This window comes from Colobus angolensis, unplaced genomic scaffold (genome assembly GCF_000951035.1).
Source record: "Colobus angolensis palliatus isolate OR3802 unplaced genomic scaffold, Cang.pa_1.0 Scaffold319, whole genome shotgun sequence".
Lineage (NCBI taxonomy): Eukaryota > Metazoa > Chordata > Mammalia > Primates > Cercopithecidae > Colobus > Colobus angolensis.
In genome coordinates this window covers 899,542-913,510 of record NW_012116477.1, presented here as the reverse complement: position 1 = coordinate 913,510, position 13,969 = coordinate 899,542, and the positions used below count along the sequence as shown (strand labels likewise).

The 13,969-nt window shown below is 45.6% G+C and overlaps 1 protein-coding gene across 1 annotated transcript in view; it reads right to left on the bottom strand.

The window, feature by feature from the left end:
- SALL4 (spalt-like transcription factor 4) overlaps positions 1-6,452 on the bottom strand; it is a 17,324-nt gene extending 10,872 nt beyond the window's left edge. Inside the window, exon 1 of the mRNA XM_011951352.1 lies at positions 6,211-6,452. Coding sequence (XP_011806742.1) covers positions 6,211-6,340 — 130 coding nt within the window. The 5' untranslated portion in view covers positions 6,341-6,452. The remainder of the gene's footprint in view (positions 1-6,210) is intronic.
- Positions 6,453-13,969: the final 7,517 nt, after the last annotated feature.

Sequence of the window (13,969 nt, the reverse complement as noted above, 5' to 3'; positions counted from 1 at the left end):
ATCCGCCCGTCTCGGCCTCCCAAAGTGCTGGGATTACAGGCTTGAGCCACCGCGCCCGGCCAAATTCATGAACTTTCTTAAAACATAAGATAGTTTTACAATTTGTTTTAAGCTCATCAGCTATCATTAGTGTCCGTGACTTTTATGTGTGGCCCAAGATAATAATTCTTCTAATGTGGCCCAGAGAAGCCAAAAGATTAGACACCCTTGCCTTAAGTCACTTTTTTGAGATGGAGTCGCGCTCTGTCGCCCAGGCTGGAGTGCAGTGGCGCGTTCTCGGCTCACTGCAAGCTCCGCCTCCCAGGTTCACACCATTCTCCTGCCTCAGCATCCCAAGTAGCTGGGACTACAGGCGCCCACTACCACGCCCGGCTAATTTTTAAGTAGAGAGGGGGTTTCACCATGTTAGCCAGGATGGTCTCGATCTGCTGTCCTCGTGATCCGCCCGCCTCGGACTCCCAAAGTGCTGGGATGACAAGCCTGAGCCACCACGCCCAGCCCAGTCACTTATCTTCATAGCCACATAATCAAACAAGCTCCTTTGTTTCTATTTTGCAGATGTGGAAAACAGGCTCAGAACTAAGTGGCTCAAGATGACACACTGCTTGCTAGTTAGAAGATAGAGGCGACTTAAATACTATTTAACGGCACTAAAATGAGTGGCCCAATTCATAATGGTTTCTTCTAGAGCAGTCTCTCGTCTCTATGGGAGAAACTTTTTCATCTTGTCCCTCTATGGAGGCTTTTAAGTTATTTTTCCCTAATAGCTCCCCCCTTATAAAGTTGTAATATCACAAACATATTATATACATTTAGGTCCTTTGGAAGGTCACAAACCACTGTAGTATCAATAAAATGTTTTCATATCATTAGTGAAAATATCACTTGAAATGTATCACATGTGAAAATATATATTTCATGTGAAAATATCACATGAAAATGTACATGTTCTGTTTAACACAGGCATTTTTAAACATGGGGTCTATGAAATTAGATAAGAAAAAAATACTAATTTTCACTTAGCTGAGCTAAAATTCAACATTTCCTTCAATGATGAATATAAGGAACATACCACAGGGGTGTTAATAGAACTTGTGACTTTGTCATCGGTGGAGACCACAGATATTTTCATATAGTGGTTACAAGTTGTTACGACTTGGAAATTCTTGTTATCTGATGGGCTACTAGATCTTGTTATTTACTGTATTAATAAAGTAGCTGATATTACTAAGTGAAAAATGTTTTCATTTTTGATGACTATATTTCAATGTAATTTATTTCCTTGGTCATCTATGTATTTTATACATTACACTGAGAAGGGATCTATGGCATAAAAAAGGTTAAGCTCCCTCCCCTAGACGGATCTAGCAGTTCCCAAGAGTGATTTACAGCCTGAATACCAGCTTGCCTTTGCTGTATACACAAGCTCGCCTCTTCTGTAGCCTCCACCAGCAACATCCCACTTGAGTCTTAAAACAGGAGCAGCTCTGTTTGCTTGTGCAGTAAAAAGTGCTTCTACATCCAGGCCGCCACTGGTAAATACCGAAACTGTATTTGCCAAGGAGTAAGAAGATTCTGTTATGAACAATTGCTGGACACGCTTAAGTTAACCCCAAAGGAAAAAAAGCAAAGTTCAGAGGGATTACACAGCAACTAGTTCTTCCATTTCTCCACCCCACCCCCACCCCGAATTTTAGGAATGTTATCTTGCAGCATCTAGTTATCCAATAAGTTGGAAGAATGCAGTAAACCCAGCAGGGGTCTTAGATTCAATCACTGCCAAATGGATAGAAAATACTCTTACTATTGTATAGGAAGAAAGTTCATCTACTAGTGACCAATCAAATTCTGGAGACACTGAAATGCTTAAAAAGTAAAACCTGTATATCTTGATAAAAGCATTATGACTCAAGCTTATCTTTTTTTCATTCCTACATTTAAAGAACTACAATGACCAGATTATCTAAAGCACACAACATCTTCTACCCTCCCCCACCCCCAGGATAATTGCTTACCAAAAAACAAAAGGAAATTATGTGCCTTCTTAAGTATTTAACCAGTTGAAAGAAAAGTGCCTCTTTAGCAGTTGAATTTGAGCAGTCAAAAAGCCTTCAACTCAAGTCATACAAGGCAAATTAGACTTTAAGTTTCTGCCTAGTTAAGATCTAAAAAAGACAAAGTTTCAAACAGCCTTGAACCAAAACTCAGGGATTCTGCTGGAGAGGAAAAAAAGAGTAAATGGCTCAAAGAAAGTTTCCTAGGCACTAAGGCGTGTGACCTCTTTTTGCTTCCAAGGTTAGGGAAGTGTCCCACTCTGCCCCAACTAGAGATCTGGCAAGTTTGTCAACTCCATCAGGGCAGGGGTTTTGTCGCCCGTCTCCAGAGTCCCCCTGAACAAAACCTGACACAGACATACAATTCGTTGGGGCGGGGATTGGGGGTGATTGCGGTGATTGGCGATGCAGTTCTTATCTGGATTTAGTGGCTTTTAAAAATGTTTAGACATTTAAAAAAAAAAGTCAAAAGTACTGTAGGCTAAAGATGATGAGGAAGAGAGAACTTCTGGAACTCTTTTCGCCATTCATTTTTCCAGGGTAGTACAACCCAGAGAAGCCAACCAAACTCCAACATTGTTTTGTTTCTGGGACCTCTTCATCTCAACCATGTGAAGACACATCCCAACATTTAAGATGGCAGAGAAGAAGCCACCAAACCCAACCGGCCAAGCACCAATCATGGCTCCCTTGTCAAAGATGCCAAAAAGAAAATCTCATCACATCACCAACTGGCCTAAGGCTATTAAAAAAAAAAAAAAAAACCGTTCCTTGAACTCTGGGGCGAGGTAGAACAAGGCACCATGGAACATCAAGCAAGACAAGACACCACAGGCAAAGCCATTTCAAACAGGTGCTGCAATTTAAAATGAGTAAAAATATGACTATCAATTTTGGTCTTTAATTTCTTGAATTAAAGATAGCGCACCGAAGTCCCCAGCCTGGTGTCTGGCAGGCAGCACACTGCCGTTTCTGCTACATTGCCTCAACTGGCAGCTCAACACCATCTTGACACAATAAACACAAATAAAAACATTTTGGTATTTTGAACAAAATTAGTACTGATCACATTCCCAATTCATAGTAGCCCTTCTATAGTTGAAATTATCTAAACAGGGCATTTTATCACCACTATATAGAGGAGGAACCCAAAAACTCAGAGAAAAAAAAAAAAAAAAACACCAAGCTAGCTTCAAGGTTACACAGCTGAAAGTCACACAGCCACACTGGAATGCGGATCCCATTCTAAAACCTGACTTCCTAGGCATCAACGTTAACACTTCACATTTTAAAAAAAGGAAATGCTAATTGCCTTCTGCCTCCCAAGATGGTTCCCCAACCCACAGCCCAGGAGGAAACTCACCAACAGCAGCACGAACGACAAAGTATCATTTGCTTGTGCACTGCACATGTGTATTCAACAAAAGGAGCTGTTTGGCAAATTGTAGCTTCTCTCCCTATGGGAAACCCAGATGAAGTCTAACGTAGAAAGCTGGCCTGAAACGTTAACTAACCTCAAAATCCTTCTAGCCAGCCTGGGTCATTTTGGTGAGTAATTGGAAATAGGAAGTTATTCGAAACTTGGGAATCCTAATCGTTGATGTTTGTAATCCAGTTTAGCACAAAGGGCATTTGAAAATCTTTTGAGAAAATGCTAATTTTTCCTGTCTGTAGTGTTAGCCCCGCGACCACCTGCAGATTTTTTGATCTGTTAATTGATCGCCAGACGTCATTTTCCTCCCTCGAAAACTGTATTCTCGAATGGCTTTGCAAAATAAGACCAGCTCAGTCTGCATTCTAAAAAATCATGTGAGGCATATACATCCATCTAAGTTAGATATATATGTCTGAATGATATATCTAACTATATAATTTTAGGCAGATCAAATGCAAACAACCCAAACGCAGCCATTACAAACGCACTGCTTGGGAAAACAATCTTCTGTCCCAAAGAGGCAATTGGAGGCTCTGCAAACACATTCTAGCCGCCAGGAGTTATTACCAAGAATTCCAGACTTGGCATAGAACAGCGGGCACAGACGGCGATCACACAGGCGACCGGCACGAATCCCCTGGGGTGCCCATCCTTGGCCCAGCCCAGCCCAGCACTCTCCATTCACCCCCGCAACCGGTCCCATCCACCAGGTGTGAGCCAGCACCTGCGAAGGAACCCCGCCTCCCAGCAAAGGGCTGTGCTTCAAGCTGGGCCTCCAGGGGGCGCCCGCGCGCAGGCCGGGTGGGCTGTCCGCGACAACCCTGGTGATCAATAGCCAACTCCCCTCCCTCCCAAATCGCAGTGGCAGCGCACGGCCAGGCCTGAGGTCTTAGCTCAGCTCAGGTTGACTCTAATTCCAAACTCCAACATCGTTAATTTCAGAAGCCCTCCCGTAACAAGCTTCCCTCCCTAAAGGTGCCAAACACCACCAAAAGGCCCACGTGTGTGCGCCCACCCAAAATGAAGGGGGAAGGGGAGGTCAGCGTAGGACCAGGGGAGGGGTCAGAGCCAGGAGTTCGCCCCTCCTCTCCGAAGGAGCAGGCGGGCTGAGGGTTAACCCTTTTGTTCCAGGTGGGCCAGGCCACGAAGCCTTCACGCTCCCCTCAACCCCCACCCCACCCCGCCCCCAACCAAGGCACAAAGAGAGTCCCTCCAGGCGCCTGGGACCTAGGGTGCGCGTTGCGCTGACCACCCGGCGCCCCGAAAACGCCCAGCCGTCCCCTCCGTCAAGTCGATCCTTTTAATTTGCCCTGGAAAAATGTTAAACGGGGGATTCTATTGACCTATTATAAACTTGGGAAACGTATTACATTCAGTCTCCGACAAAAAGGGTGGGGGGTACGGAAGCCAAAAAGTGGCGACCGTCTTCTCGGGAAACCCCGGGCATCAGAGATAGGCTCTGAGAGGCCTCCGAGGGTTACCGCGCACACCCGTCTGCTGCAGGGAAATTAGAAAGCAGGCGGGGAGCGGAGCGACGAACAAGGCCGGAGAGGCGGCTACAAATCCCCCCTCCCCCCACGCGCACGCTAAAAACTTATCAGGCGACAATTTGGCGGGCCGGGATGGAGACGAGATAGTGGGAAACCGCCTCGCTCCTAAAACCTCTGCGGTGAAGTGATGAAGTGGGAACAGGGTTGGCCCCGCCGCTCCCAGCGCGGCTGGAGTCCCGAACTCCCCTCGATCCGGGAAACGCTGGCCGCGGAAGCGTGGGCCGGGTCAGCCGCGGGAGTTGCCCTGTCCCCCCACCGCTCCCCTTTCACACCCGGGCGCAAATGTGGAAAGCCGAGCGCTCCAGAAAAGCCACGCAAAACGGGAGGCCGGTGCACCCCAGCGGGGCTGCCGCGCGTCCGCCACCCCGGCCACTGGGGGCTCGCACCCTCGGGCTTGCCGCGGTTATTTTTAGGAAGTCGGAAATCAAAGATGGCTGGAGGTCAGGCCCCGAAAGGTTAGGGCGAAGATCCGCAGGCGGCGCAGCCCGGGCAGAAAAGGCGAAAAACAAAAAACAAAAAAATTTTAAAGGGAAACATTGAGCCCTCCTCCCCCACTTCTCCGTTCCCTCCAATCCCCTGCGCAGCGCGGGTGGCCCGCACCCCAGCTCCTGAGGGTGGGAGAGGTCGCGCCCCCTCCCCCCACTTGGCCCGGGAGGGGCGCGTGCAACAGATCGTCCTCCTCCGGGGGGTCTTCCAGGGGTGCGCCCCTCCTCCAGCCTCCAAGAAAAGCCCCCACGGGCTGGTGGAGAGGGTGAGGATCCCCGGGGTTCTTTCTTTTGAGAGCGACGCGAGGGAGGGGGACCTAAGTTACAAGGGAGGGGGGAACACCAGTGAGGGGAGTGGAACCAGTTAAGTGAGGGGCAGAGGACAAGGAGAAGGGAACCTTTCGGGAGAGAGGAGAACGGAGGAGCGAGTGGGGGTCAATTTTACAATAAGGGGAGAAAGCTGGGGGTGAAACTTACACAAGAGGGGAGAAGAAAAAAGTGTGAAACGTGCAAAAGGCGGGGTGGTGGGGAGAAGAGGCGACCTCTCCTCCCGGGCACTGAGCCCCCAAATCTCGGTTCCTGAATTTGCGCTGGGCGCTGCCCGCTCCCCGAAGCCCGCGCCCTCGAGGATCCCGCGTACGTCCGGGAAGCTCCCCTCCCCGGGCGGGCGCCCCAGCCCCACTCACCCAGCTCCCCCTCCGCGGGCGCCGCTGGGGCCGCATCTGCAAACTCCGGGGTCGGCTGCTGCGGCTGCTGCTCGCCCTGGTCCTCCTCCGAGTTGATGTGCTGGGGTTTCGCCTGCTTGCGCCTCGACATGGTGCGAGCATCGGGGCGCCGGGAGAGCCGCAGTTATTTGCCCTCTCCGCCACAAATTCCTGGAGTTGGGAAATTTACCCCCCTTCGGCCGGAACGCGCATGTCCCAGTAATTATTATTATCAATAATGCATTGCGATTTATCATGAGCCCTGACAGCTGATTGGCCTGGGTCCAAGACCTCAGAGATCATTTAAATAAGCCCTCATTGATCAGGGAGGGGCGAGGCATTCTGGGCTTTGTAGTCCGGGCCTACTTGTGACAAAGGCGTGTTCATCAGGGGAGCGCAGCTAATTAGCATCCGGGCTCAGATTGGCTGGGGCGGAGACGAAATCAGAGGGGGACCCATCCTCGCTCCAACTATCTGAGCCCTTGGAGAGGAGAAGAAAATGGGGGGAAATACGTACTTATTAAAAAGTAGGAGCGTAAGTAAAAGTTTTGGAACGGGTGTATTTGGTAGTATGCTCCAAAGATTACTTTGTAAGGTTGATGTCCACCAGCCGAGAAGGGAGGTCTCTTCACACTGGAATATTTTGGCTCAATTTTCACATCTACCCGCACACACACTCCCCCAAACCTGAGATGTGACCCGTGTCCCCTCCCATCTTTTTGATTACAAATGTTTAAGTTGAGTCTCGAGATAACTGAAGAATGATGAATGGTGGTGTTTTCAGCCCTCCCACCCATCTCAACTCTTAAAGTGAGCTCGGAACTTCCAAAATTTCAGATTACCCCACCACCACTGTGACTTACTTCTTTTAAAAGCTGATTAATAGCCTCCAGGATTCCTGTTCACAAAGACTGATTTGTGGTTACAATGCGAACCTTGATTTTTTTTTTTAACTTCAAAATGGCTACTAAATATTAGAAATGGCAAATTATAAGCAAGCATAGTCAGAGATAATATCAAAACAGCAATCAATTGCATTTTTTTCCGCAGGAGCCATAAATGCCTGATAACATCATATTTTATTACTGAGACAATGCTCTTGCATCTCCCATGGAATGGCAATGGGGCACGGTCACAGTATCTGGTTGTTACTAATCACTATTGGAATTTTTTTTTTTACAATACACACATTATTACAGAAAAGGTGTATCGTTCAAAGTGATTGTAACATTCTGATGCCTGGAATTTTTTAAAGTTGGGCTTGTGTGTGTGTATATATTACATGTATATACATTTATACCATAAATCCATGTATATGTAATTTGGCTAACTGCTTTGCACAATGTACATGCTCAATAAATGCTAAATGAATGATGAAATCATCAACCTGCTAAGTCTTTGATTGGTCTTTCCATAACTGCTCTGGGCATGCGTCTTTGTTTGGCATTTACTTCATTGTAAGGGACTGTGCAGATATAAACCCTCCCTCCACATTTGTGCATTGCATTCTCTTGATTAGTTATTCATCACGTTCCCAGCTTGTAAACTCATCAGGAATACAAGCAAAATGGAATGCTGGGCTCATCAATGTGTTCACCTGGGTATTTGGACAACCCAAGGCAGAAAATAAATCAGCTTGATCATCTTTTTTATATTCGTGGCCATCAGTAAAAACTTATTGAAGGAAGATTAACCTTCATTTTTGAGTCTCTGAAACAGTCTTGCCTTATTTTATGTATAACATCTAAAGCAAGTAAGACAGAATTATACCCAACAGCCAGATTGGAAAGGTAAGAATTTGGTTTAATAATACATGGAAGCAGTTTAGAATTCTGATACTGAGTAAAAAGGCCAATTAGCACCTTCCTTGCTGACTAATCTACTGATATTCTCAACACCTTTTCTGTGTAAGGTAGTGTGGCAGGAGATCTAACTTACAAATCTAAACGAATGTGCAGTAGGTTCACGGCTCAAAAAATATTATTGGGTTAAGGAAAATTTCATTTATTATATAGTTGTTTATATTTATTTTACTAGATGATAGTTGTAACATGTTAGCCTTAGAATGAGATAAAATAGTGCCACTTGACTCTCCAAGTGATAGTAATAATAATAATAATTGATTGAGCCCGTTTTACATGCCACAGACTGCATTAAATAAATGCACACGGCCTAGTTTTATCTTCCAGTGGAGGTTGGCCCTATTGTCCTCTCCATTTTGAAACTGAAGCTCAAAGACATGAAGTGACTTAATTAGAAACTGGCTGAGCTGGTGGTCAGTTTCTAAAACGGCGGTCAGTTTCTAAGTCTGACTCCAAAATTCTATCACATCCTAATACCTGTCTTCTAACTATAGCTGAATATAGACAAGATAGCTAAAGAAGAAAAATCGGAGTACAGTAAACATATGTTAAATTTAAAGTGTCCTAGAAAAATCTTGGGTTTTCGGAAATCACTCCAACAGATGAAGTCAAGAAGTTTCCCTCAGATGGAAACCTTCCACAAATGTCATATCAAGAAAAGCAGGACACGGTACATGTTTTGAATCTACCTCCAGTTTAAGAACTGCAGCCAGGAGCCAGTTGGTAGAAAATAAAGTAAGTCCTAGAGCAAAGCAGGGGATGAATGGAGGGTGTAGCAACAGGCAAGTCCCTAATCAAAAGTTGTTCCAGGCTAAGCACAGCGTCTCACGTCTGTAATTCCAGCACTCTGGGAGGCCCAGACTGGCGGGTCACCAGAGTCAGGAGTTCGAGACTAGCCTGGCCAACGTGGTAAAACTCCATCTCTACTAAAAATACAAAAATTAACCAGTCGTGGTGTTGCACATCTGTAATCTCAGCTACTTGGGAGTCTGAGGCAGGAGAATCACTTGAACCCAGGAGGCGGTGGCTGCAGTGAGCCAAGATCTAGCTACGGCACTCCGGACTGGGCAACAGAGTGAAACTCTGTCTCATATAAAGACAAACAATAAAACAGTTATTTCTTAAACCAAAGGACCCGGGTGGGACCCGAGCTTGAACAGAAAATGTTCAGAGTAAAGGATGATATTAAACTTTTTAATGTAATGTCCTTTGTTAGGTGATTGGGTTTATATAATCCAGTCATCGTCAAAGTTTATGTAATCCAGTCATTTTCAGTGTTTCTGCCAGGCAGGAATATTCAAAAAGTACACTTCTTGGTATATTTTTCAGCAGTCTTATTGTTTATAAGGAGATTTGGGATGTGTAATCTCATTTTATCCTCACTAATACCCATTTTTAATTCCTTTTTTTTTTGAGACAGACCACTCTGTGGCCCAGGCTGGAGTGCAGTGGCATGATTTCTGCTCACTGCAACCTCTGCCTGGGTTCAAGCGATTCTCCTGCCTCAGCTTCCTGAGTAGCTGGGACTATAAGAGCATGCCACTACACTCAGCTAATTTTTGTATTTTTAGTAGAGATCGGGTTTCACCATGTTCACCAGGCTTGTCTCCAACTCCTGATCTCAAGTGATCTGCCCACCTCAGCCTCCCAAAGTGCTGGGATTTACAGGCGTGAGCCACCGTGCCCGACCTATTTCTATTTCATTTATGGAAAAACAGAAGCTCATAGCTCCCATCGGCTCCTAGTGAGTACTAACGAATGCATGCCAAATTATGCATTCAGTAACTTTGCACAGGTCTCAGTATAAAGGAGTTCTTTCCCAGAAAACCCCACCTTTGCTCTTTTCTACAAGGAATCTTCTTCCTTGCCACTGATTGCCTCCTTCACCTGGCCCACTCCTAAGAAGCCTGTAATTTCTTCAAATTTCCCTTCTTAAAATCAATCTTCCCTCTTCCAAACTAGGTCTCATTTATTAGTGCTCTCAGTCTTCAAGAAACCACGTCTTTTTTTTTTTTTTTTTTTTTGAGGCGGAGTCTCGTCGCCCGGGCTGGAGTGCAGTGGCCGGATCTCCACTCACTGCAAGCTCCGCCTCCCGGATTTGCGCCATTCTCCTGCCTCAACCTCCCGAGTAGCTGGGACTACAGGCGCCTGCCACCTCGCCCGGCTAGTTTTTTTGTATTTTTAGTAGAGACGAGGTTTCACCGTGTTAGCCAGGATGGTCTCGATCTCCTGACCTCGTGATCCGCCCGTCTCGGCCTCCCAAAGTGCTGGGATTACAGGCTTGAGCCACCGCGCCTGGCGCGTCTTTCTTTTTATAGCATAGTTTAAAATATATAATGACAGACTTTCTCATATATCTGTTTATTGCTTATTTCTCACACTGCAGCCTCCATGAGGGCAGACGCCGTCATCACGGTGTCCTTAGCACTTCGCCACAGTAATGGAACACAGAAGTCACAATAAATAAATAACGAATGACTCAGTCCATGCTGAGTAACTTTAGAGGCCTGAATATGAAACAAAGTGTTAAAGGCAATATAGTAGGTGGGAATGTAAAATGCTAGAGCCATTCTAGAAAACAATATGGCAGTTCCTCAACAAATGTAAAAAAGGATTACCATATGATCCAGCAATTCCACATGTGGGTAAAAATCCAAAAGAATTGAAAGCAGGGTCTCGAAGCAGTATTTATATACCCATGTTCACAGCAGAATTATTCACAATAGGTAAAAAGTGGAAACAGCTCAAGTGTCCATGGACAGAGGAATGAATCAAGTACATGCAGTCTATCCATACAATGGAATATTACTCAGCCGTAAACAGGAAGGAAATTCTGACACATGGTACAACACGGATGAATCTTTGTATGCGTGTGGTTTTTTTTGTTATTTTTTGTTTTTATTTATTATTATTATTTTTTGAGACAGAGTCTCACTCTGTCGCCCAGGCTGGAGTGCAGTGGCCAATCTCAGCTCACTGCAAGCTCCACCTCCCAGGTTCACACCATTCTCCTCCCTCAGCCTCCCAAGTAGCTGGGACTGCAGGCGCCCGCCACCACGCCTGGCTAATTTTTTGTATTTTTAGTAGAGACGGGTTTTCACCGTGTTAGCCAGGATGGTCTCGGTCTCCTGATCTCGTGATCCGCCTGCCACGGCCTCCCAAAGTGCTGGGATTACAGGCGTGAGCCACCGTGCCCAGCCTAAAATGTAGTATTTCTTAAGTAGTAAGACCTGGAAGTTGAAACTCCTGCCCACATGGATGAATCCTGAAGACATTATGCCAAGTAAAATGAGCCAGTCACAGAAGGACAAATGGAGTAGTCAAATTCATAGAGACAAAAAGTAGAATGGTGGTTGCCAGGGACTGGAGGGAGGGAGAGTGGGGGGTGGTGGGGGCAATTACTGCTTAATAGGCATGAAGTTCCAGTTTTGAAAGATGAAAAGGGATCTAGATAAATGTTCAGATTTTAGCTGCTTTGCCACAAAAACAAACAAACAAAATCAGGTAACAATGCAAGATGGATAAGTTCATTTGCTTCACTATAGTAATCTTTTTACTATCTATACAAATCCCATAACGTCATGTAGTATGCCTTAAATATACACAATAAAATCTATTTTTTTTAAAAAAAAAAGAGATATGTACTGGGCACAGTGGCTCACACTTGTAATCCCAGCACTTTGGGAGGCCAAGGCAGGCAGATCATGAGGTCAGGAGTTCGAGACCAGCCTGGACAACATGGTGAAACCCCCGTCTCTACTAAAAGTACAAAAATTAACTGGACGTGGTGGTGGGCACCTGTAATCCCAGCTTCTCGGGAGGCTGAGGCAGGAGAATCGCTTGAACACAGGAGGCGGAGGTTGCAGTGAGCCAAGATGGTGCCACTGCACTCCAGCCTGGGCGACAAAGCGAGACTCTGACTCAAAAAAAAAAGAAAGAAAGAAAAAAAGAGACAGATCTGGAAACTGGTTGCTCAACAATGTAAATGTACTTAACATTTCAAAACAGCATACTTAAAGATGGGTAAAACAGTAAATCTTATGTTAAGTGTATATTAACACAATTGCAGAGAAAAAAAGCAATTACAAACTAGATTATCACGATGGTTGCATACTGCATGGATTTACTAAAAAGAATTCAACTGTACACTCAGAGTGAGTGAGTTTAATGATATGTATAGCATACCTACATGAAATGGTTTTTAAGAAGACAATTAGATACTTGGCTATCCCTGTCATTGAAAGGACCACAGTTATGTGTGTGTGTTTTTTTTCTGTGTGGGATTCCCAGCATCTCAAGCTTGAAATGACTAAAGTAGCAAGGTTGAGTCCTATAAATCATGATCTGCCACTGCAAAAGTATCGTCACTTTGGACCTCTATTTATTCATGCCAGGAAGCACAGCCAACTGACTTGGTGACCACTGCTGCTTCAATTTGGGGAAATGTAAGGGTTGGATTCGGGAAGTATCTCAACATGGACCAACCGCTTAGAGTCTATGGACTTTTATGTATCATAGTACATTTGATATCTGCCTACCCCAAATGGCAGGCTTGATCACATTCTAGAGATGTAGAAGTTGAGCTGCAATTGTCTCCAAAATCATGCTTGTAATTCAATGGGACTGAATTATTATGGGGCCAAATGTCCACTTTTCTGAGTGTCCTGGCCCAGAGCCCTTCTGTTGGGACGATTTATGATTGCAAAGTTGGCTAATTGCAATAATCACCACTTAACTGATGATATTTCCCCCGTTTTAATATCTCTCTGCTTGTTGCCATTTCATCAATTCCAAATTGGTATTGAACAATTTCTAGCTCCAATTAGTCTTCTTAGTTGCAGCTGATGTATTGAAGCCTACAACTGTGTATTCAAAAAAAAAAAAAGGTAAAAATATTCCAGGCCAGGCGCCGTGGCTCACACCTGTATTCCAGTATTTTAGGAGGCTGAGACCGGAGGACTGCTTGAGCCCAGCCCAGGAGTTTGAGACCAGCCTGGACAACATAGGGAGTCCCCATCTCTACGAAAAACAAAACAAAACAAAATTAGCCAGGCATGATGGCACGCACCTACAGTCCCAGCTACTCTGGAGGGTGAGGTGGGAGATCACCTGAGCCTGGAGAATTTGAAGCTGCATTAAGCTGTGATTGTGCCACTTCATTCCAGCCTGGGTGACAGAGTGAGACTCTGTTTCAGAAAAACAAAACAAAACAAACAAACAAATTAACCAGGCATGGTGGTGTGTACCTGTAGTTCCAGTTACTCAGGAGACTGAGGTGGAAGGATTGCTTGAGCTCAGGAGTTTGAGGCTGCAGCGAGCCTTGTTCATGCCACTGCACTCCAGCCTGGGCAACAGAGTGAGAGTCTGTCTCAAAAAACAAACAAACAAAAAAAGGCCGCACACAGTGGCTCACGCCTGTAATCCCAACACTTTGGGAGGCCGAGGCCAGCGGATCACGAGGTCAGAAGTTCAAGACCAGCCTGGCCAACATGGTGAAACCCTGTCTCTACTAAAAATACAAAAGTTAGCTGGACGTGGTGGTGCACTTCTGTAATCCCAGCTACTCAGAAGGCTGAGGCAGGAGAATTGTTTGAACCCGGGATGCGGAGGTTGCAATGAGCCAAGGTCATGCAACTGCACTCCAGCCTGGGACAGAGCAAGACTCTGTCTCAAAGAAACAAAAAAATTCTGGCTGGGCATGGTGGCTCATGCCCGTAATCCCAATAATTTGGGAGGCCGCGGTGGGCACAACATCTGAGGTCAGTAGTTCAAGACCAGCCTGGCTAACATGGTGAAACCCTGTCTCTACTTTAATAATAATAAAAAAAAAATAGCCAGTGTGGTGGCAGGCACCTGCAATCCCAGCTACTTGGGAGGCT